The 20,508-nt window shown below is 41.9% G+C and overlaps 1 protein-coding gene across 1 annotated transcript in view; it reads left to right on the top strand.

The window, feature by feature from the left end:
* The window catches only part of LOC126488294 (uncharacterized), a 68,166-nt gene that overhangs the window by 7,380 nt on the left and 40,278 nt on the right, over positions 1 to 20,508 (top strand). Inside the window, exons 2-6 of the mRNA XM_050121684.1 lie at positions 133 to 340; positions 6,307 to 6,385; positions 18,806 to 18,859; positions 19,956 to 19,999; positions 20,106 to 20,160. Of these exons, the coding sequence (XP_049977641.1) occupies positions 133 to 340; positions 6,307 to 6,385; positions 18,806 to 18,859; positions 19,956 to 19,999; positions 20,106 to 20,160 (440 nt within the window). The remainder of the gene's footprint in view (positions 1 to 132; positions 341 to 6,306; positions 6,386 to 18,805; positions 18,860 to 19,955; positions 20,000 to 20,105; positions 20,161 to 20,508) is intronic.

Here is a 20,508-nt window from a genome sequence, read left to right as displayed (position 1 = left end):
GGACTAGAAGGTTTGAGGCCAGTCCTGCCCAGGTTTATGTTCACAGTGTTAGGGACATTAGGGCTTAAAGCTGAGTGCCTCTACTCATCTAAGGGCTCTCTCCCCTTCCCCCATTTGCATTTCTCCTTACAGTGTCTATGGACCAAGACAGCGATGTGTTCTTCAATCAACAAGAGCCAGACACCCTTCAAAATTTCCAACTAAGTAGTGGCTTTGTCCTCAACACTGATGTGGCAAAGGAGAAAATGGAAGTGGATTTAGGTCTGCCACCAGATCCCACCACGATAGATGCCAGCCTCTTTAGAAGATCCGGCAGTATCCCATTGAGCAATGGATTCGGGTGAGCAGGGTAGACATACCTGATGGCAAAAAGGGGGTGTTGGACAAAATGACACCTGGTAGAATTTCCTTGTTTTTATTTATCGAGGTCTTATAGGCATCTTCCATATTTTTGGTGTCTAGACTCCACCTCAGCCTAGTGGAGAAGAAGGAGTGGATGAGCCAAACCGATGGACAACATTCACCCCACTCTATCCCATCTCAGCTTAACACATACCTGAACCTGAACATTCTCTTCTGACAGGTCTGCTTGGACCCAGTTAGCGCCACCAGTTGGTGTGGAACATGACATTTTTGTAATTTCACTTTTTCTCGTAGCCACTCCTTTGAAGAAGCTGAACATCCCTCCACCTGTGCCTCCAGATGTGTTATGACTATTGCCTTTTCACTTTCCCAGCTGTCTTCTCCCCCTTTGTTTGGCCTTTGTCTCCTGCACACGGAAGATGGAAATAGTTGTCAAGCAAATACATTTGGAGATATATCTTGTTTATGCATGCTCAGTGGGTAATATCCCTAGCCATAAAAGAGGAAATAATTGGTTGAGACGTGTATTTTACTTTTTTGTGCAAAGCACATATGATATATGGGCAGATAAGTAATATATAGGTGGTTGTCTTACTTATTTCTTATTGCTGTGGAAAAAGCACCGTGACCAAGGAAACTTAGAAAAGAAATATTTAATTTGGAGCTGATGGTTTCAGAGGCTTAGAGTTTGGGATCATTGCAGGCAGGCAAGCATGTCACTGGAGCAGAGCTGAGAGCTCACATCTTGAGACACAACCAGAAAGCAGAATGAAAGAGCCATACTGGGAATGACTTCAGTCTTGAAACTTCAAAACTGTATCCCCGCCCCCAGTAGCACACCTCTTTCAACAAAGCCACACCTCTTAATTCTCCCCAAACAATTCCACCAAATGGGGACCAAGTGTTCACACATAAGAGCCAGTGGGGCCGTTCTCACTCAAACCACCACAGTGACATCACACTTTTCTCTGGGGGCTGGAAAGGTAGTTCGGTGGGTACATTGCTTGACACGCAAGCATGAAGTTCTGAGTTCAGATCCCCAGAGTCCACAGTTAAAGCCAGGCACGGCAGTAAAGACCCGCAACTCTAGCACTTGGGGTCCACAGACAGGGAGATTGCAGGGACTTGTTAGCCAGCCAGCCAGACTAGCTTAAATGGTAAGCTTTGTTTCTTTTGTGCCTCCCAGATAAATTACCATAAACTTTCAATTTTCTGTATAAATGTTACTTTATGCATTAAAGCTATGAAGTTTATCTCTAATTGCATATTAATATTAAATAAAACCCTTTAGTCCTGTGAACAAAGAGGAGACTCTGGAGAAATAGCGTATCTCTATCATTCTTTCGCGTGTCAGTGTTGGTATCTTCCTCTATTCACTCCACGCTTTTGAAGCAGGGCCTCTCACTGAACCTGGCTCTCATCATTTCACCTCATCAAAACTTTTGACATTGGCACTTTTACTAATACATGATGCACATAAAGCACAACAGGGTATTTTGATTTGTTTGTTTTGAGATTCTCAGGAATCGAACCTAGAACCTCAAACATACTAGGAAAGCTCAGTACCAGTGAACCATAGCCTCAGCCCACGACCTTGACAGTAATACTGTTTTGAAGAGTTCACATTTAGGAAATTCCCTTCTGTAAGTAAGGCTGCAAGAGAATGGACTTTTCTACACATGGAATTTGATGCCAAATGAGAAAATCACTTGACAAACATGTGTTTGGCAAGCTGTAGATAGAGTCGTTCACTGCTATGCATAGCCTGGAAAGCAGAAGGACACTAGGAATTTGAGGCCTGAGTAAGGGAGCGTGGTGCATATGAACTGGGAATACGAGAGGGGAATGAATTTGACTAAGGGTCAGTGTAATCGTACTTTAGACCAATTCTCCCTTCTGAGCAAGTCTCTGACTGCACCCTAACTCACTCAATATGCTATAAACGAAAACAAGCCCTCACATAGGCAGGTCTCTGACTTCAGGCATGTCACACGTGATTCCCGTGTTATGTCAAAGGTGTGGACAGCTGAGTGTGGTGGTTCAGGCTCATAATCCTGGCCCCTGAAGACTGGGACCGAAGGATCATCATGAGTTCTTTATACTCTCAGTCTCCAGTTCATTCACTTAACAGCCAATGTCAAAACTTTTGACAGAGTCTTATAGAACAGGCTGTGTTCCAACTGGTAATCTCTTGCCTCCACCTCCTAAGTGTTGTGATTAGAGGCATGCGCTACCACACCTAGCGTCAATACTACATTCAAAGTATATAATAGAAATACTATATTTAAGATAGTTTTTTTTTTAAAATTAATTTATAACCCAGTTACAGTTTCCCCTTCCACCTCTCCTCTCAGTCTCTCCCCCATCCCCTCTATTCCCATCCCCCAATCCACTCCTTCCTTTCTGTTCAGGAAAGGGCAGGTCTCCCATGAGTATCAAATTAACAAAACATGGCATATCAAGTTGAAGTAAGACTAAGCACTTCACTATATTTAAGGTAGTTTTTAATACTATATTTAAAAATAAGGGTTTTTTTTGACACAGGTTTTCTCTGTAGCTTTGGAGCCTGTCCTGGAACTAGCTCTGAAGGTTTTAATTGTTTTTTCTTCTGGCCTTTCTTTAAATGATTAGAAATTGAGATAGGGGTGTAACTCTCTGGTAAACTGTTTCCCTAGCATGTATGGGACCTTGGGATCGATCCCCATCACCACACACAGACAAACATATACAGAAACCTTTGCTTAACCAGATGCCATCTTCCTGTAATCACAGGATGTAGCAGGCCGAGTCAAAAGAGTTGCTGTGAGTTCAAGGCCAGCCTGGACTACATAGCAATTTTGATGTCAGCCAGGTCTATATAGTGAGGCCCTACTCACACAAACAAAACAAAACCTTTAAATATTAAGTATTTTGGACTCCCTGCCAATGACTTCCCCCTCTACAGCCCTCTGGCTTCATTCTACAGTGACATAGAAGAGAATTTTTATGTCCCCAAAGCCTTAATATTTACTGTGTGGTGCTTTCAATGTTTATCCACTACCTAGTTTATTGAATTCTTACTAACCTAGAAGAATAGTACTCATCCTACTAAGGGATTGTTTCAGGAATAATTAACACAGAGCTACTGTTGCTTAGATAAGTTGTATACTGACATTTGATATGGGACATGTGAACATGATCCAGTTATATTGCCTCTGCTTTGTTCCAAGTTAGAGGACAGCTACGTGTGGTGGCCCATGCCTGTAATCCTAGCATTCTGGAAGTGGAGTTCCAGAGTTCAGTGAGCTCAAGGCCAGCTTTGGTTACATAGTGAGAGACTGTTTTTAAAGATCAACACACAGGTGTGTATGTGGTGTATGTGGGAGAGAGAGAGAGAGAGAATGGGAATGCACACAAGTACAGAAAGAGGAGGAGGAAGGAGAAGTCAGCTGGGTATTATGCAAACTATAATCTTAGCACTCCGAAACTTGGGAGGTGAATGCAGGACAATCAGGGGTTCGAAGTCAACCTTGGCTACACAAAGAGGTGGAGACAGGCCTCAACTTCATAGGACCCTACCTGAAACAAACCAAAATTAAAGGAGGCAAAGAAAATATAGGAATGAAGAGCTTAGGTAGCATTTCAAGTATACGGAATAAGCCTGGAAATAGACAAGCATAGGTTTATGTAGACAGCTGAACGGTCAAATCTGTGTGTAGCGCTGGCTTTAAATGTTTGCCTGCTCCTCTAATGATCTGTTGATCTTAAGCAAAGGTCTTTTCCTCCCACTAATCTATTTTTAGTTGAAACTTCGACATACTTAAATCTATAAGGCAGTTGCCAATTGTTCCTTCCCAGGCAGGACTGTTTTGTACTCTAGGGTTCTTTGTCCCTCACATAACATGCGACCTTTTCGCAAGTAAAATATCCAATGGGCCTGGTGGCCTATTACTCTTAGCTATGTAGAAGACCGAGGCAGGAGAATTTCAAGTTCATGTCCTACCTAAGCTGTGAGACGAAATTCAGACCGACCTAGGTAACAGTGAGTCAAAGGAGGGCTGAGAATATAGTTCAATGGTCGAGCTACCACATACTGGGCACTGGCTCCACTCCCCACCATCACAGTAAAATAATAGATAAAATGAATGATAGTGGTCAGCAATCGTATTTAAAATGAACTATTAATTTACACAATTGTGGGGTACAGCAATCTCATTCAATACATATGGATGATGTTTCATAATCCAATTAAGGTGGCTGCTAATCCAATTTCCTTACAGCTTTATAAAGTTCAGATTAACACCAATACTTACATTTGTCACTCTGTATATTTCAATATATGTATGTAATGTATACCGATCACATAAGAGTAGCAGTGTTTCCAAGTCTCACCGGCTTTGTGTCTGTAGCCCGTAAGTTCCCCTCTTGTCTGGCTCTAAAGTACAGGCTAGGTTGCTGTGAACTCTGCTCACTTCACTGTGCTATACTGGACAAAAGAAAACCAGAGAAGCTATGTTTGTGTCTAGATTTCGTTCTAAAATTTTCTTAGTCCCTGAAACCCAAAAGTCTGTAGCCAGACTGCGGAGGGCTTTGAATGTCATAATAACGCCCTGAATGTGGCAGATAATAGCCTCTGAAAATTGTGAGCTAGAGAGCAAGCTGTTCTTTAGGAAGGTGACCCCGGCAGTCTGCTAAATAGCTTGAAATAGGGAAAGAACAGAGGTGAGGAGGCCAAAGAGACTATTGTGCAGTTTGTGTATAAGGAAAAATGCTTTGAAGTGGTTTTTGGCAACGATCCTAAAAAGAAGATGGACAGAAAATAGAGTGTAGGGGGTACAGCCTAAATGACTGGCGCTTGATTGGATATAAGCAGCAAGAAGGTGTTGGAAATGTTTCTTTTTGAGAGAGAGAGAGAGAGAGAGAGAGAGAGAGAGAGAGAGAGAGAGGGAGACAAGGTTTCATATAGCCTAGGGGCTAGCCTCAAATTCACTCCGTAGCTAAGACTGGCATTGAATTCCTGGTTCTCCTGCCTCAGTTTCCCAAGTGCTGGGATTATAGACATGTACACCACTCCTGGCTAAAGATGATTTCTTTGAGTCGGTAGAGAGAGCTGAATAAATGATACACGGGAATCGTTTTGTATTCTTTCTGTGACTTCTTGGGAGTTAAACTGAGAAATTATGATAAAAAGAAACATAAAAAGTAAAAGATGGCTTCTTCTGGGTGATAAGGTGACTAGGACTGAGATCGCCTATGTAGACAACTGTCAAGCTGGGAACACAGATGCCATTTTTAGTGCGTGGTGGTTGGCTGCCCTTGTTTATGGTGTGGGAATGTGGTCCAGTGTTGCACAAACTTGCAAATTTTTAACTGAAGCTGGAAATACTGAGTTTGATTTTTTTTTAAAAAAAAAAAAGATGTGAAACCTCTTTAGAGTACACAATGAATTCAAAACCATTTTAACAGGGCAGGGCAATGCTGACCTGCCGACATCTGTTTCTTTGAGCCCTGCTGTTGGTTGTGGTTCTTTATGTAACAGTTCAGCCATTGAGAATTTGTGCTTGTACATTATAGCTCCGACCCTAAAATTAAATAAGTTACAGGTTTACACAAAAAAGCGGTGTATTTCCAAGGTTACAGAAAATTATGCTTATTTTCAGGAGAACACTTAGGGATAAAATGGCGTATCTGAGAATTTCTTACCTTACAATGAAACTTGTTTAAGCTTGGATGAGTAAGCCTCTCTGTCTCTCTCTGTCTGTCTCTGTCTCTCTGTCTCTGTCTCTGTCTCTGTCTCTGTCTCTGTCTCTCTCTCTCTCTCTCTTTGTGTATGTGTGTGTGTGTGTAAACATCCACACAGATGTCGCCACCATTTGCGCTCAGTGTTCCTCTTTAACCATAAGTTGTATTTCTTTGAAGAGTTGGTAATGGATTTTATAAGGCACATGTTTTCTTTTGTCTTAGTGATAACTCACGGGGATTCCAAGTGGACAACTTAAGAATGAGAAGGAACAGCTCACCATTTCTGAATCTCCGTGCTTTGGTAAGAAAATGCTTCCTGGGCCATCCCTGTGGGAGACACGCTTCTTCGTCTCCTTGGTGGCCCTCAGACTTGAGTGTGGAGCATGGATGGCTTGTTAAAACACGGCTAGGTCTCTCTTCTCAGGGTTTCTGACTCACAAGGTCTGGGACGGAGCCTGAGAATGTGCATTTCTAGAACGTCCTGGCTTTGGGAAACAGCTTCTCTAAACATTGCCAACAGAAAACAAACACACCCAGCGCTGTTCTGATTACTTTGCTGCAGCTGCAACCGAATTAGCTTTTAAATCCCTGATGAATTGAAGACGAAGTTATGTTCTCATATGTAAAGTCATCGAGTTTCCATTCCCTTCTCAGGCTTTCCTAAAAGTAGTTTGCAGCCCCTTTTAGTTAAACGTTCATCTCCCATTCATCTGGAATCATAGTTAGAATTTCCTATTCATAGTGTTACCCGGCAATCTCTAAATTATAAGCTCCGTTTCTGCTAATTAAAGCTAGGAAAATAGAAAAGAGTCCTATAGGTCAGTAAGTCAAAAGAATAAATGATTCATCATAAGAAAAATTTTTTAGGTGATGTAAATTGTTGCTCACACAACATTCAATGAACTATTTTAAGGATGCTCTGAGCAGCACTCGGCTTTCAGACCGAGTTTGAATCACCACCTCTCTAGTTTCAACAAGCACACGCCTTTGTCTTGCTGCTAGAAGGGTGGGCGGCTTTTCAAGGCTCCCACCATTGACTAATCTATGAGGGGCCTTTGTCATGCTAAGGAGGCTCCCATCTACTCCTACCTGTTTGAATTGTTGTAGTACTTTTTCTGTATCATTTGAAATAATTGTGTGTTCTTCCCTTTTGTTCTATTAATAGGGTGTATTATGCAGATTTTCTTATGTTGAATCACCTTCAGATTCCTGGGATAAATCTTTTGGCGTTAGTCTACAGTTGTCTTGTGATATTTTTACTGGCTTGAGGATCTGGGTAATGCTAGCCTCATAAAACATTGGGAAGCTATATATTTTGATCCTTCTTTCCTTCTCCTAGACCCCTAACTCACCTTCCCTCCCCAGTGCCTCCTCTTCCTCCACTTCTTCCCTCCACACCCCCTCTTCCCTTACCTCCTTTTCCTTGCTCCCTCCTCTTTCCTACCCCTCTTTTCCTCTTACCACTGCTCCTTTCTTCCGGCTCTAGCTCCCTCAGATTCTCTTCCCTACATCCTCTCCTTCTCCCCACTTCCCATCCTCCCCTTCTCATCCCCACTCACTTTTCTTCCTCTCGCTCTCCCTCCCTTCCTACCTACTCTTCAACCTCCCCTCTTGCCCTTCCTCTCCTCTTTCCCCTCCCTCCTCTACTCCTTCTCTGCTCCCCTCCTCCCAGCTCCTCCCCCTCCTGTCTCTCCATCCTCCTCCCCTCCTTCCTCTCCCCTTCTCCACCCCCTTCCCAGCTCCCCAATTCTTCTCCCCTCCCCTATCTTCTACAACCTCCCCCTTTTCATCCTTCTTCATTCTCTCCTATCTCCTTGCCCTCATTCTTCCCTCTCCCTAACCTCTTCCCCGTTCTCTCTTCCACCTCCCCTCTCCTTTCTCCCACTCCCCTTTCCGCCTCTGTCTTCCTTCCCTCTTCCCTTTCCCATCTATCTCCTTCTTTCTCCCTCCTCTCTTTCTGCCCCATTCCTCATCCCCTCCCCCTTTTCTTCCACCTCTCCTCCTCCTCCTTTCCTGACCCTCCCACTCCCCTCACAGTCACCTGGTCCCTCTCCCCCTCCCACTTCCCTCTTCTTCCTATATCCTCCTCCCCTCCTCTCCTACTTCCTCAAGCCCTTCCCCTCTCCCGGCCTTCTTTAGCCCCACCCTCTCCTTTCTCCCCTCCTCCCCTCCTCTTCCCTACCCTTTCCATTCTTCTCCTTTCCATTCCTTTCCTCTCCTTCTCCATCCTTTTTCTCTTCTTCTCCATCCTCCCATTTTCTCCTCACGCTCTCTTCCGCTCTTGTTCCCACTTTATCCCCCCTCTCCCTCTCTCCTCCCCATCATCTTTTTTCACTCCCCCTTTTCTCCTTAATGCCTCTTCCTTTCCCTTTCCTTACCACACCCTTTCCCTCTCCTTCCTCTCCGCCTCCTTTGCTTTCCTTCCCTCTTCCCCTTCCTCTCTTCCTCCCACTACTTCCTGCCCCCTCACCCTCCTTCTTCCCTCCTACCTCCTTTCATTCTCCTCCCTCCCCTCCCTTCCTACTCTGCTCCCTCTCTACTCCCCTACTCTCCTTGCCTCCAGTGTCTGACTGAGAGTTCAGATCCTAGAACATGTATGGAGGAAGGGCAGAACTGGCTCCTGAAAGTTTCCTTTGACTCATGTGCAATGGCATACACATACTCCCGCACAAATAATAAATTAATAAATAAGCAATCATTAAAGAAATAGAGACCATGAATTTGAGAGAGAGCATGGGAGTGCATGGGAAGGGTTGGAGAGAGGAAGGGGAAGAGGAAAACAATGTAATTACACTTTAATTTCAAAAACATTAAATATTTTAATTTCAAAAAAGAAAATAGCATATTTGATGAGCTGGGAGGAAAAAAAGAAATAGAATGTGGAGAAAATAAAGTATGCGCTTATTTGAAAGGAGTACTAGGTAGCTCGCAGTATAAAGGTGGGAAGTCACGTGACCAGTAGACTAGTACAGGATCTAATAGACTGAGCTGCGGTAGCACATGCCTGTAATTCCAGCTCTTGGGAAGTCATGCGACCAGTACACTCGTGCAGGATCTAATAGACTGAGGTGTGGTGGCAAATACCTGTAATTCCAGCTCTTGGGAAGTCACAGTAGGGAGATTGGGAGTTTAAGGGCAGACTGGGCTCTAGAGCAAGGCCAGACTAAACTACACTGTAAGATTTTGTCTTAAAAACATAAAACCAACCAACCAACCAACCAACCAACAGTGCAACAATACAGGACCTTTTTGTTGCATTCAGGTCATACCAAAGATTCTGTGTCTTATTTTATGCTCAATGAGAAGTCACTAAAGAGTTCTAAGGCAGTGGTTGCTATTAACAAATTTTCAGTTTTGAAAAATCATTTTGGGCCGGGTGCCTTTAATCCCAGTAGTTGGGAGGCAGAAGCGGATGGTTCCAGGATGGCCTGGTCTACAGAGTGAGTTCCAGGACAGGCAGGACTGTTTCACAGAGAAACCCTGTCTTGCAAAACAAAACAAAACAAAACAAAACAAAAGAAAGAAAGAAAAGAAGAAAGAAAGAAATCTCTTTGGGTCTTTGTGGTGCACGCCCTTAATCCCAGCACTCGGGAGGCGGGGGCAGGCACTTCTCTGAGTTCAAGGCCATGCTGATCTTCGAAGTAAGTTTCAGGACAGCACGGACAGCAGAGAGAAACCTTGTCTCAAAAGAAAAAATTTACCCAGGGGCTGGAGAGATAAAGCTCAGAGGGTAAGAACACTTGCTGTTCTTTAAGAAGATTGGAGTTCCCAGCACCCATCCTTATTCTCGGTACAACTCCTGTTTCTAGAGGTCTGACGTCTTCTTCTGACCTCCAAGGGAGAAATGCACTTATATGTACAAACATACATGTACACTTAATTAATAAAAATAAGATCTTTAAAGATCACCCTGTTTTCATGAGCTGAGGATGCAGCCAGTTCATAGAGTGCTTGCCTGTAGCATGTACAAAAATCCCTGGGTTTGATCCTCAGTAGCACCTAAACTGAATAGGATGCTTTATACCTGCAATCCCAAAGCTCAGGAGGTGGAAGCAGAAAGATCAGAAGTTCAAAGTCATCCTCAGCTACAAGGTCAGCAATTTCAATGCCAATCTGGGTTACATGATAGTCTATCTCAAAAATAACATACATTAAAAGTTTTTTTTTTTTAATTACCTCGCCTTTAGAATAAAAGGTAGATTAGAAGAAGGCAAAGGTATATGCAAGAGTATTCAGTGGGATATCTCTGCTCCAATAACTATGGCAAAAGGCTGATGACGGGCCTGGAGAGATGGCTCAGTGGTTAGGAGTATTTGTTGCTTTGCAGAGGACCTGGGCTCAATTGTAAAAGCAATTTCATTGGAAAAAGAGTGAAATCAAACTAAGGCAGATCAGTTTCTGTTGAAGAAGGGTAGAAATGCAAGGACACTAATAACACTACGTATAAGCTCAGCTCAGTTGTTTGGTGCCAAATTACCTTTTCTGTGCCATAACTGCATCATCTGTAGGATGAGAATATGATAACATTGACATGACAAGCTTCTTTTGATAATCACATCTATCATTATAAAGCATTTAGCATAGCACGCGCATATACTGAATGATCAGTAAATATTTGATGTTTTGTTTGTGTGTGTTTATAAGGCTGTATGTGTAGGTGCGTGTGTAAGTGTGCATGCATAATTGGGGAGAATGAAGTTTAATGTCAGGTGTCTTTCTCGATCTTTCTTTCCTCTGTTTCTTTGAGACAGGGTCTCTCACTGAACCTGGAGCTCCCCAATTCAGTTAGACTGCCTGACCAGCAGGTTGCGGGGATCTTCCTGGTCTTCTCAGCTCTGGGATTACAGGCGCATGCCATAATCCCTGGCTTTTATCTACACGCTGTGGATCTGACCTCAGGTCCTCATACTTGCATAAGAAACATTACCAACTGAACCCTTTTTCTGGCCCCAAGAGGTTTTTAGTACTGGTAGTATGTGTAGACAATAACCTTGTACCTAGCATTTAATGCAATTCCATAGAAATTATAGACTCTTCAATTTCCATAAGCTTCAGGCTAATACAATGTGTATTTTAAATAAATCATCTTACAGAACTAGTCCAGTTGCAAAGGACTGAGGTCATTTAATTTACCTAATGATGAGTATCTCAAGGTTTATTGATTGAACTTGCTATGACAGCACTAGGCATATGTTTTTATTGTGGCCAAGTATCACTTCATTATTAATGCAAGCCATATGTAAGTATGTGCTTACATTAGCACAGAAATGCTGTTATCCAGGAGAATGACACCATGAATTACAACGTGGTAGACAGAAGCAACAAAATCCAGTTAGAAGAGACTAAGATGATAAGAAGTCAAGTAACAGAGGAGGTTCCAGGATTGGTTAATTCAGTGGTTGGTGATGTCATCAGAGACCCAAATTCCTTCTATGTCTGCACTCTCCTCTTCTCAGTAGCTTCTCTAATAATCTGTGTCCCAAAACAATTAGACCCAGGGTTCAAGACATTTACATGATCGTATGTGTTTATCCAACTGTTTGTTAGCAGTTATCTCTGGAACGTGCACTTTTAGGACAAATTTGGTTTCTACTTTGTACATTTTGATTGTATTTAAATTTTTTTAACAAAGTATGAACAATAAAGTTTTATTACCCACCTCTTCCCAGCACCTCGCAACCACTATTCTTTCAGTCTTCATAGATTCTCACTATATAGGAGAAGCTGGCTTCCAACTTGTGGTCCTTCTGCCTCCACTTCAGTAATTTTAAATATCCTCAGAGAAAGCATAGCTCTGCTAAGTGACTAGCCCTTTTGGAAAGATCTTCAAACTTTGGGCATAGATTTAGAACTCTTGGTTTCACAGAATAGCAAACCTTTAGTAAAATGCCTTAAAAAGTGTGTCGGTTTTCCTAATTGACCTACTCACTTTCTTTTCTTTCCTTTTCTTCCTTCCTTCCTCCCTCCCTTCTTTTCTTTCCTCTTTTTCCTTTTATTTTCCTTTTATCTGTGTGGCCCAGGCTTTCTTCAAACTTGAGGTCTTCTGCCAAGTTTCAGGCATGTGCTAGCAGTGGGCACAAAGGTTTTAACTGTACAACCCTCAGAGCTGTCTGATGGGACAGTAGCTTTGCACATTGGGCATCACAGGCTCCAAATCAGTTTATGCTCCCTTAGTAGCAAGTGGATCATCTCATTCCTGGCACCGTTCTGTGCTCTGTCTGCAGCCCACATTAATTCCTGTTAAGTACCAATATAAGCTTCCTTGAGTCATTTCTGGAACCAGGCAGAGCGATCTCTAAACATAGCCTACAACTCTTCCTTCAGGATTGTCTCAGCATTTTTATATGTAGCAACTGCAATAGGAAATGGGTTAAAAATAGGAAAACTAGGACATATCAAAATTAATTTTTACAAATTTGAATATCCATACACATTAAATTTGTCCCCTATCTATCTCTCTTACCTCTATGTAATGTAGGCTGAACTCAAACTCAGGATCTTGCCTCAACTTCTAGCGTGCTGAGATTCATAGGCCACCATACATAGCTGTGCTTTTTGGAAAAAAAAAAAGAAACATCAATCCCAGCCTTTCTTCTTAATTTCTTCAGTGAATATACTTCTTGGGAACCAGATTTAGCTAGCCCCTTCCACTTACTTCCCTGAAAAATCCAGACGCATGCACATGCTCCACCCTCATGACATCACTTCTTGGCCCTGATCCTCTTGCTTCCTTCCAAGGAATCCATCCCCCTAGACTAGGGAAAAAGGCACAGTGAGAATTTACACAAAAGATACTCATTGAGTTTTATCAGCACTTCAGAAAATGACTTCACTACTGATGGTTGAACCTAGGGCCTTGTGCAGGCTAAGCAAGCCCTATTAGCACTGAGCTTTACAACTCTGTTCTGTTTCAACTTCAATATCTTGTTTCACATAAGGAAAAAAAAACACACAAGGCAATTTCCTTGCAAGCACCATTTGCAGTACTTAACTTTGGGGGAGACTTACTTCCAGAGTTCTTGCTTTTCCTAGTTGTTTTTCCACACTGGTACTACTAAAAGAGCCATCCAATCAAATATTTAAGTTCCATGTATCCATTTTAAAAGTCTTCCAGTGCCTTATGGTTCTAAAGGTCCACATTTGTCCTACTCAACACAACGTCTTTTGTGAGTTCCTAATAAAAGTTTTCCAATAGAAAACTTTAGATCTTTGCCTCAAACTAAACTGGCTCGTCACCATCTATTAAGTATCAATAAAAAACATCTTCCAAGAAGTCTTTTATAATGAGTTTGGAGTAATTTCCACCCCTTTCTCCTCTCCCACAGTAATGTCTAATGATAATTCAGCTACTGTGAAATTTCTATATAGAGGAGATGTATATATTTAAGTTCATGCTACCACGACTTTTTAATTAGATTATAAATCTCATAAACATTGACATTTCATATCACATACTGTGAACTTTCTAGTAATTTGAATTATAGAAGCAAGATATTTTGTAAGCTTTCTGGAAGATAGAATGATCCCAGGCATCAAGAAACTAGCAAATGGGTCAGTGAGATGTCTCAGGAAGTGAAGCCAGGCTCGATGGTGCTTGCATATAATCCCAGCACTCAGAAAGCAAAAGGAGGTGGATATCTGTGAGTTCAAACACAACCTGATCTCTTTAGTAAGTTCCGGACTAACTAGGATTACATCAGGAGACTCTGTCTCCAAAAATCTCTCTGTGTTGTGCCTCTGCCTCTCCACCTCTGCTTCTCTTCTCTTCTCTTCTCTTCTCTTCTCTTCTCTTCTCTTCTCTTCTCTTCTCTTCTCTTCTCTTCTCTTCTCTTCTCTTCTCTCCTCTCCTCTCCTCTCCTCTCCTCTCCTCTCCTCTCCTCTCCTCTCCTCTCCTCTCCCCTCCCCTCCCCTCCCCTCCCCTCCCCTCCCCCCTCTCCTATTGAAACATCAGGCCAAGAACATGATTAGAAAAGGCTGGTTTGAGTTCCTAGCTAACAGCTGTCACAGGCCTCCTTGTCTGCATCCATCCTAGCCATGCTTAGAGCTGAATGTCTGCTTATGCCCATTTCAAATCTAATAAATAGTGATGCTAGGTATAACCTGCTGCTTGCTCCTCTGGAGTAGATTATTTTTCTGCAATTAAGAATTTGAGCATAGCTTATAAAACTCTCCATCATTTTCAATGCTTTTGGCAACAGAGCCTTCCCTTCTTCCTCTCCCTTCCTGGCTGCGCATCAGGCTAATATACTTTGCCTGAAATATTACAAATATTTTCACTTTTCTGTGGGATATGCTGCCAAACTCCTCACTTTTACAAGGCTCAACTCAAATCAGGTGCTACCTTAAACCTTTCCTCTCTGTCCCCTACTCCTACAAGGGTCCACTCACACTTGGATTTTGTTCCCATTATACTTTCTGTCCATTGGAAATTCACTCCTTGTCTGTTTTTTCTTTTTTTGATTTAAAAGATTTTTTATTTTAATTTTATATGCATTGGTGTTTTGCCTGCCTGCGTGTCTGTGTGAGGGTTGTCTGATCCCCTGGAACAGGAGTTATAGATAGTTGTGAGCTGCCATGTGGGTGCTGGGAATTGAACCCAGGTCCTCTGGAAGAGCAGCCAGTGCTCTTAAGCTCCAAGCCCCTGAATCTGGAGTTGCAGGCAGTTGTGAGCCATCCATTCATCCTGGGTGCTGGAAACTGAACTCAAGACCTCTGCAAGAGCGATATACACTCATAGCTGTGAAGCCCTCTCTCTAAGCTCTCTCTAAATGTTTTTATTTGAAGCACATTTTTGCACTAAGTAAAACTTTATTTTCTTCACTCCAAAATAATAAATATAGTGCAGTAGGGGCAAGATTAATTTCAAACAGAGTCTTACTATGTGTTCCAGGCTAGCTTGGCACTCCCATACTTCTGCTTCAGCCTCTGAGTTCTGGGATTATAGGTGTGCACCATCACACCCAATATTTATATATTATATTATATTATATTATATTATGACTGTCTTTTTAGACCCTACTTCTAATACCCCTTCCTTCACTTGAAATTTTCCCAAATATTTTAAATTTTTTATTGCACTATACAATTTTCTCTGCTTCCCTCCCTTCCTTGCTTCTCCCCTCCTCCCCTCTCCACATTCTCAATTTACTCAGGAGATCTTGTTTTTTCTCTTTTTTATGTAGATGCATATGTGTCTCTCTTAGGGTCCTCTTTGTTGTCTAGGTTCTCTGGGGTTATGGAATGCAGGCTGCTATTTTGTTGCTTTATCTCTAAAAGCCACTTATGAGGGAGTATGCATTATGTTTGTCTTTCTGGGTCTGTGTTCCCTGACTCAGGATGTTTTTTCTATTATTTTTATCTATCTATTTGCCTGCAAATGTCAAGATGTTATTATGTTTTTACCACTGAGTAGTACTCCATTGTGTAAATGTACCACATTTTCTTTATCCATTATTTAGCTGAGGGTCATCTAGGCTATTTTCAGGTTCTGGCTATTATAAATAATGCTGCTGTGAATATAGTTGAGCACATGTCCTTATGGCATGATTGAGCATCCTTTGTGTATATACTCTAAAGTGGTATTGCTGGGTCTTGAGGTAGATTGCTTCCTAATTTTCTGAAAAATCGCCATACTGATTTCCAAAGTGCTTGTACCAGTTTGCACTTCCACCAGCAATGCAGGAGTGTTCCCCTTCACCCACAACCTCTCCAGTATAAGTTGTCATCAGTGTTTTTGATCTTGGTCATTTTACAGGTATAAGATGAAATCTCAGAATTGTTTTGATTTGCATTTCTCTGGTGACTAAGGATGTTGAGCATTTCCTTAAGTGTCTTTCAGTCATTTTAAATTCCTCTGTTGAGAGTTATCTCTTTAGGTCTGTACCCCATTTTTTTTTATTGGATTCTTTGTTGTTTTGATTTCAAGTTACTTGAGTTCTTTGTATATTTTGGAGATCAGACCTCTGTCTGATATGGGTTTGGTGAAGATCTTTTTCCATTCTGTAGGCTGCTGTTTTGTCTTGTTGACCATGCCCTTTGCTTTACAGAAGCTTCTCAGCTTCTGGAGGTCCCATTTATTAATTGTTGCTCTCGGTGTCTGTGCTACTGAATTTTCCCACATATTGCTGCTACTTTTTTTTAACCTTTTGAAGCAGACATAGCTTGCTTGTTTAAAAGACCTTTCAGATTTAAGAGTGTAGAGAAACCTATACTTTGCTTTCTATTAAGATCGAAGTGTAAAGTCCAGTTCCAGTCACTTCTCACCAATTTTATTTCCTGCTACTTCTTCCCAGTAAGTTTTCAACACCTTGAGCTTCTCTGTGCCTGGAACATGCCTCTGTCTTATTCATTGGAATACCTTCTGTACACATTAAGAATTCCTACCTCAGCCAGGCAGTGGTGGCGCACACCTTTAATCCCAGCACTCGAGAGGCGGAGGCAAGAGGATCTCTGTGAGTTCAAGGCCAGCCTGGTCTACAAGAGCTAGTTCCAGGACAGGCTCCAAAGCTAAACCCTGTCTCAAAAAAAAAAAAAAAGAAAAAGAGAGAGAGAGAGAGAGAGAGAGAGAGAGAGAGAGAGAGAGAGAGAGAAGAGAGAGAGAAAGAAAGAGAAAGAAAGAAAGAAAGAAAGAAAGAAAGAAAGAAAGAAAGAAAGAAAGAAAGAAAGAAAAGAAAGAAAAGAATTCCTACCTCATGCACTAGGGATAGATCCTGTTCCCACTGCCAGGGCTCCCACAAACAGACCAGGCTATAAAACTATAGCCTAAACGCAGAGGGCCTAGTTCGGTCCCATGCAGGATCCCCAGCAGTTAGTCTGGAGTCCCTGAGCTCCCAGTAGATCGGGTCAGCTGTCTCTGTGGTTTCCCTGTCTTGATTTTGAGCGCCCATGCTCATATTATTCCTCTTCCCTCTCTTTGATTGGACTACTGTACCTGGGCCTGATGGTTGGCTGTGGAGCTCTATATCTGCCTCCATCAGTTACTGGATGAAGGCTCTAGGATGAAGGTTCTATGATGACAGTTAGAGCAGTCCCCAATCTGTGTGACCACTGGCAGTAGGACCAGGATCTATCCCTAGTGTATGAGATGGCTTTTTGAAGCCCATTCCCTATGGTGGGATGCCTTGCTCAGCCTTGATGGGGGGAGGCGGGGCTTGGTCCAGTCTCAGCTGAAAGTGCCAGGCTTTGTTGACTCCCCACTCTCTTTCTGAGGAGTGGATAAGGATGGGTTGGGGGGAAGTGGGGAGGAGAGGGAGCGGGGAAGGGAGGGCGAACTGTGATTGGTATGTCAAATGAATAATTAAAAAAAAAAAGAATTCCCACCTCAGGCTGTTGAGTCAGTGGTTAAGAGCAGTTGCTTGTCTTGAAGAGGACTTGGATTCATTTCCCAATACCCTTATGGAGGATCACAGCCATCTGTAGCCCCAGTCCCAGCACAGCCAAAGCTCTCTTCTAACCTTCCGGGGCACCAGACTCACATGTGTTGGATACTTATATGCATGCAGGCCACACACTCATGCACTTAACAATAATACGATAATTGTAAGAACAAGAATTCCTATCTACTCTGTGAGGCTTGTGGAGACCTCCAGTGTGGGGTTTTTCTAACTAGGTGTACCTCTGGATTCTTGGGTTCTAGCAAAGTGCTGTAGCACACAATAGGTACTCGTTAGATAGTTTCGAAATGCTCCACTTACTGGGATCTTAGTATATAATGGGGCTGAGTAGGTAGCCCAGTGGTGGACCACATGCCTATCTTACCCAAGACCTTAGGTTTGATTCCCCAGCACTGAAAAAAAAAAAAACAACAAAACCAAAACAGACTGTGAGTTAGTTAAAGATACATTCACTACCAAGCATTTCAGGAATCAAGCAGGCTACAGATAGAAGAGATACATTCTGAGGGGAATTTTAAGTTTTGTGTCTGTACTTAGCCTTAAATTCCCTTGTTCTTTCATTCTCCTCTTGCATGGGTTTTTCTAAGCTTTGAGACAAGACAGAAAAAAAAAAAAAGGAGAGAGAGAGAGAGCAGTTCTGAAAAAGAGAAAGGACCTAGGCAACAAGTACCTTAGCAACGAAGGCTACAATTTTGGAAACTACTTGAAAGTGTTTGCTCTTAAGCCAACCCATGCTATGAAAATTTCTCTTTGCCAGCAAGATTCTAGGATATTTGATGAAATTATTCTGTTCATGTTTCCTTTGAATGCGTGGCAGCTTAGCTGCTGGTTTAATAACGGTGTGAGTGTTTTTTGTTCTGGTAACACCCCTTCCTAAGCTTTAGTGCTTGGTTAAAACCAGCAAGAGAACTGAGATGACATTGATCCCTAGTGTCTCAGGAAAGAAAAGCTGGCAGTGGTGCTGGGTGCAGTCGTGTACCCTGAAATCCCAGCACTCAGAAGAGGAGGGGCTCAGCTATATGAGGGGTATGAGGGCCAACCAAAAAAAAAAAAAAACAGATTCATTTCAAAGTACACAAAAATGTTATTGGTGTTTTGTCTCATGTTTCTTCTGTTAGCAACTGTTTCATTTTGACATATATAGACTTCTGAATAGCACAATGCTTTAGTCAAGATCCAATTTTCATTTTTTTCAGCTTTGAAGTTAACAAATGCCCTTGCTACTGTACATTAGGCACTCAATAAGTATTTATTAACATTAACTTCATATTTTGAATTATTAATCGGAAACATTAAAGCAAGCTTGACTGTTATATTTTAATTTTCAGTTTCTGCCTTCCCGCACTCGTACATCTGCCAACCGAATTTTCCAAATCAAACAAGTAAGAGGATTTTAAAAATTAACAGCTGCTCATTAGAAATTGAATGATTTGTATTGGATTTATTTAATTATTTCTGGGTGTATATATGAATGTGCCATGACATGTGTGTGGCTGCCAGACGACAACATGTAGGACCTAGCTCTCTCCTTCCTCTGTGTAGGTCCTGGCAAACAAAAAGGTCTGTCCTTGGGCTTGGAGGCAGGCGTCATTGCCTAATGAACCACCTTCCCCGCCTCTATCATCATCATCATCATCATTATTATCAGAATTGCTGTTTCTGTAATTCTTAAAACAGTCACATGTAATGAAAAATTTTAATTCAAGAGTGCTTTCCTAAAGCAAAACAGGTGTGGTACCACAGGCCAGGAATCTCAGGGCTTGGAAGACAGAAGAAGGCAGATAAGGAATTCAAGGTTATCATCAGCTACTGCCGAGTTCAGGGCCACCTTGAGCCACGCGAGACATTTAGTGTCCACATTACAGACCGTTATCTTTAAATTTATTTATTTATTTATTTGCTTTAAACCCAGGGTTTTGTGAATGCTAAACATACCCTCTACCATAGAGCGATATACCTGGACCCTTTAGCTTTTTTAACCACACACAACATCAATAAAAACTGTGAGTATACGTGCCTACAAAGTACATAGAAAGCCATGTTTATTTATACATTTCAAGTATACGCCACTGTACTAGCACGCTGTATGAATCCTTGACCTAACCAAACTAAAGACCAAAATTACAGTGACCATGGTGGTGTATGCCTGGAATCCCAATGCTCAGACGCTGGAGGCAAGAAGATCAGGAGTTCGAGGCCAGCCTGACCTACAGGAAATTTTGTCTCAATATGTCACCCTCCACCACAAAAAGAAAAAATGCTAAAGGATGTGATAAAAAGGAAATGGTATTTTTAGAAATTCTTAAGCATCATTAATAAAAGCTCAGTAGTGATAGTAAATACAAATTCCTATTTATAATATTTCATCATTTCTGTAATATTTACTTCAAATGTACATTACTAGTATTATCTTCTGTCTAATCTTGTAGAGCAGTAGGAGTTGGGCCCTTGGTTTATTCTTATTTCCTTACCTTCCAGGAAGAAAGGATGGATATAGCAAGCAGAGAAGCAATGCATGAACGGTGAGTGTCATACTTTCAGTTACTATTTTGATCATCTGTATGTGCGGTTGTATCTTCTCCTTCAGATGGGCCGACTACAACACTAATAATTTCTTTTCTTCTGCAGGGAGATGCATGCTGCACTGAAGATAACTCAGAGTTGGGAAACAAATATAACTATGGTACAGTATTCACAGTTTAATTTTGTAGAAAATTTCTATTTTCACTAACATAGTGTTGTGTCAACAGCATCCACATGGCAGTTCACAACCTCCTGTAACCTCAGTGGCAGCAGATCTGCCACCCCTTCTGACCCCTGCGGGTTCCTGTACATATGTGATGCACAGAAACTCACTCAGGTCCACACATATACACAACAATTGCAAAATAATGCTTCAAAAGAAACATTGTATGGTGGTACCCATAAAAATAAATGTCATTACCTGAAAGAGAGGCTGAAATAGTTTCTGACCCCAAACTGTAGATGTACCTGGGAGTTGTGAGGTGCCATATTGGAAAAGCAGAGACAG

Source organism: Alexandromys fortis, unplaced genomic scaffold (genome assembly GCF_014885135.2).
Source record: "Alexandromys fortis isolate MF-2015 unplaced genomic scaffold, M_Fortis_MF-2015_v1.1 scaffold_194, whole genome shotgun sequence".
NCBI lineage: Eukaryota > Metazoa > Chordata > Mammalia > Rodentia > Cricetidae > Alexandromys > Alexandromys fortis.
The sequence above is the reverse complement of the archived record's forward strand: the minus strand, read 5'-3'. Positions and strand labels throughout refer to the sequence as shown.